This window comes from Nicotiana sylvestris, chromosome 2 (genome assembly GCF_000393655.2).
Source record: "Nicotiana sylvestris chromosome 2, ASM39365v2, whole genome shotgun sequence".
Taxonomy (NCBI): domain Eukaryota; kingdom Viridiplantae; phylum Streptophyta; class Magnoliopsida; order Solanales; family Solanaceae; genus Nicotiana; species Nicotiana sylvestris.
Genome location: NC_091058.1, coordinates 74,947,615 through 74,952,125, shown reverse-complemented (window position 1 = coordinate 74,952,125; position 4,511 = coordinate 74,947,615). Strand labels below are relative to the sequence as shown.

The window sequence follows — 4,511 nt, the reverse complement described above, 5'->3', positions numbered from 1 at the left end:
TAAAATATATTCACAGCCGTTTGAAGGAGGAAAAGAACCCATAAAATCAATGCCCCAAACATCAAATATTTCACAAATAAGGATAGAGTTAAGAGGCATCTCATCCCTTTTTGAAATGTTACCGCTTATCTGGCATTTGTCGCAAGTGGCAACGTAATTTCTTGTGTCTTTGAATAAAGTAGGCCAATAAAATCCGACTTCAAGTACTTTAGTTGTTGTCTTTCTTCCTCCGTAGTGTCCTCCTACAGCTCCATCATGGCAATGACTTAAAATATTATTCATTTCTGTTTCAGGTACACATCTCCTGATTAGGTCATCTGCACAAAATTTAAACAAATAAGGATCTTCCCAGTGATAATGTCTTGCCTCTTTTTTAAGATTTTTTCTTTGATCGTAAGAAAAATCTTTTGGAATCCACCTTCCTACTAAATAATTGGCAATATCAGCAAACCAAGGAGATCTATTTACAACTGTTGTGACAGAAAAGATATGCTCATCAGGAAATTCCTCTTGGATATCTAGTATTTCAGTAGGAGGATTCTCTAGACGTGATAAATGATCAGCTACCTGATTTTCTGAACCTTTTCTATCTTTTATTTCGAGATCAAATTCTTGCAAAAGGAGTATCCATCTTAGCAATCTAGGTCTAGCATCTTTCTTTGTTAATAGATACTTTAAGGTTGCATGATCAGTGAATACTGTAACCTTTGTTCCTATCCAATAAGAACGAAATTTGTCAAACGCAAATACTACTGCCAATAACTCCTTCTCAGTTGTTGCATAATTCATTTGAGCTTCATTGAGAGTTCTGCTGGCATAGTATATGGGTTTAAAGATCTTATTTTTCTTTTGCCCCAATATCGCTCCTACTGCTATATCACTTGCATCACACATTATTTCAAATAGTTGGATCCAATCAGGAGAGACAACAATTGGAGCATTAGTTAATTGTTCTTTGAGACAGTCAAATGCTTTTTTGCAATCATCTGAAAATTCAAACTTAACATCTTTCATTAGTAGGTTAGTCAGAGGTTTTGAAATTTTTGAAAAGTCTTTTATAAACCTTCTGTAAAAACCTGCATGCCCTAAGAAACTTCTAATACCTTTAACAGTGGTGGGAGGGGGTAATCTTGCTATAAGATCAATTTTAGCCTTATCAACTTCTATTCCTTTAACGGTGATTTTATGTCCTAAAACAATTCCCTCCGTTACCATAAAGTGACACTTTTCCCAATTAAGAACTAGATTTGTCTCTTCGCATCTTTTAAGTACCAAAGTTAAATGATAGAGACAATCTTCAAATGTCTTACCAAAAAGTGTGAAATCATCCATGAAAATTTCAAGAAACCTTTCGGTCATATCTGAAAAAATTGCCGACATGCAACGCTGAAATGTAGCAGGAGCGTTACATAGTTCAAATGGCATTCTTCTGTAAGCATACGTACCTTGAGGGCATGTGAATGTGGTTTTATCCTGATCTTCTTGAGCAATTGGTATCTGATTATACCCAGAATATTCGTCAAGAAAATAATAAAAACTATGGCCTGCAATTCTTTCAAGCATTTGGTCAATAAAAGGCAAAGGAAAATGATCTTTCCTCGTGGCATCATTAAGTCGTCTGTAATCAATACAAACTCTCCATCTTGTGACTGTTCTAGTAGGTATGAGTTCATTATTTTTATTTTTTATTACGGTCATACCTCCTTTCTTTGGCACTACCTGTACAGGACTTACCCAAGGACTGTCAGATATTGGATAAATGATACCTGATGTTAGAAGTTTCACCACTTCTTTCTTGACGACTTCCTCCATTGCTGGGTTCAGTCTCCTTTGCGGTTGGACTATTGGTTTGTAATTTTCTTTCATGAGGATCCTATGCATACAAATAGCTGGATTGATTCCTTGGATGTCTGCTATAGTCCACCCTAAAGCTATTTTATGTTTCCTCAAGACCTCTGTCAGTTTGTATTCCTGTTCTGGAGTCAAAAAAGAGGAAATGATTACCGGAAATAATTCAGATTCAAGAAAAACATATTTTAAATGAGAACGGAGATTTTTGAGTTTAATTTTTGATTGAACTTCTTCTTGTGAGATTTTCTCATTTTCTGATTCTTCTTCCAATGTTTCAGCTTCTTCTCTGATTGTGGGATTTTCTTCACTTGCGGTACCTGACTTAGCCAAACATCTCTCCAATGAATCAGTAATTAACTGATTTTCTTTGTATTCATCTACAAGGTCATCTAGTAAGTCAATTTGAAAACAAGATGATGATGACTCATTCCCAGGAAATTTCATCATTTTCTACATATCAAAAATTACTCTCTCCTCATCAACTCGCAATATTAATTGTCCTTAATGAACATCAATGATCGCTCTTCCTGTTGCGAGAAATGGTCTACCTAAAATTAATGGTACCTCAGTATTTTCTTCCATTTCAAGTACTATAAAATCTACTGGGAAAACAAATTTATCTACTCTAACGAGGACATTTTCAATTATTCCTTTGGGCCTTTTAGTACTTTGACCAGCTAATTGAAGAGACACACCAGTATCTTTCATTTCACCAAGTTCTAATTTCCTGAAAATTGAGAAAGGGATTAAATTTATTGAAGCACCCGAATCGCATAATGCCTTTTCAAAGTGAGCACCTCCCACAGTACAAGGAATTGTAAAACTTCCTGAATCACTAAGTTTCTGTGGAAGCTTATTTTGAAGTATAGCACTACATTTTTCAGTAAGCTTAACTACTGAAACTTCTTCCAATTTCCTTTTACTTGACAAAATTTCTTTGAGAAATTTAGCATATGAAGGCATTTGTGTCAAAGCTTCCGTGAAAGGTATGCTAATGTAAAGTTGCTTTAAGATATCCAGAAATTTGAAAACTATTTGTCAAGATTTTCTCTTTTCATTTTTTGGGGAAAAGGGAGGGGTACAGAGTGAGGATTTGTCATCAATTTATTTTCTTGTACCTTTTTTCCTTTATCTTTTTGTTCCTTTAGAAGTTTAGAGTCTTTTTTATTCTCACCTTCATTTACCTGTTCCGCTTCTTGTAGTGTTCCTTGTCTATCTGCATATGGGTCATCAAGAGTTTTACCTGACTGCAAAGAAATGGCTTTGAGGTGTTCCTTTGGATTTTTCTCGGTGTTGCTTGGTAGATCACCTTTTATTTGTTCAGACATGAGGGTTGCTAATTGGCTCATCTGAATTTCTAAATTCTTGATGGCTGAACTTTGACTTTCAACTTTCTCATCTGTAGCCTTAATGAATTTGTACATCATGTCTTCGAGGCTTTGTTGATGAGCTCTCTGGGGTAGTTGTTGATATTTCTGGAAATCTTGTTGCCCTCTGTTTTGATTTTGAAAACCAGGTGGTCCCTGTACCTGCTGCTTTTGATTGAAGAATCTTTGAGGATTTTCAGCACCATTTGGGTTACTCCATTGGAATCCCGGATGTTTTTGTGCCATTGGGCTACCGAATGGATAATTGTTTCTATACCCAATAATATTTACTTGTTCTTCATTTTGCGTCAAATCTTGACATTCATGATTGGGATGATTGCCTCCACAAATGTCACAATTCTCATGTTGAGATGATGATTTAGTATTTACCTGAAATGCCTCAACTTTTTGTGTTAGAGTTGCAATTTGTTGTGCTAATGAATTCCAAGCTTCAACCTGATTGACTCATGCTGCTTTCTTAACAATCATTCTGTCAAAGGGCCATTGAACAGCATTTTCTGAAATTTCATTGAGCAATTGCATGGCTTCCGCAGTAGTTTTGCTCATTATGGATCCTTCTGATGCTGCATCAATAACATTTCTAGCAGAGGGTTTAAGACCATGATAAAAAATATATAAAATATCAGGATCTTGGATACCATGGTGTGGGCATTTTCTTAGCATTGATTTTAATCTTTCCCATGCTTGGTATACAGATTCAGTATCTGTTTGCACAAAATTATTGATTTCTTGCTTCATTTTAAATATTTTTGCAGGTGAAAAATATTTATTAAGAAATTTCTGAGTCATTTGGTCCCATGTAGTGATTGAACCTCTCGGCAGACTTCGCAACCATATTTTGGCTTCATTTTTTAAAGAAAAAGGAAAAAGGCGCAACCTGATAGCGTCTGTTGTGACTCCATTATACCTGCAAGTTTCAACTAATTCAAGAAAATCAATTAGATGGGTGTGGGGATCTTCACTCGCATCACCGGTAAATTGGCACGACTGTTGAATAGTTTGAATCAAGTCTGTGCGAATTTCAAAGTTATTTGCTGCAATTGGTGGTCTCCTTACACTTGATTCTCCTTCAAAATGATCTGGCCTTGCATAATCTCTTAGTATTCTATCACATCGTGGTGCCACTTCGTCAAACTGTTCTTAAACTTGATGTGACGGGAGTTGGTTGTTGTTGTTAAGTTCTTCGTTCTCCATTTTTTCTTGTGAAGAAATTTGAGATTGTGAAACTTGTTCTTTTCGAAACAACCACAAGGATTTTTCAATTTCAGGATC

The 4,511-nt window shown here is 35.6% G+C and overlaps 1 protein-coding gene across 1 annotated transcript; it reads right to left on the bottom strand.

Annotated features, from left to right (window-relative positions):
• Nucleotides 1-2,352: 2,352 nt before the first annotated feature.
• On the bottom strand, nt 2,353-3,464 carry LOC138885084 (uncharacterized). Its single transcript, XM_070165981.1, has 2 exons — nt 2,970-3,464; nt 2,353-2,856 (listed from the first exon to the last, which is right to left on the bottom strand). Exons 1-2 carry the CDS (start codon nt 3,462-3,464, stop codon nt 2,353-2,355), a joined length of 999 nt encoding a protein of 332 aa, XP_070022082.1.
• Between the last annotated feature and the right edge of the window lie 1,047 nt (nt 3,465-4,511).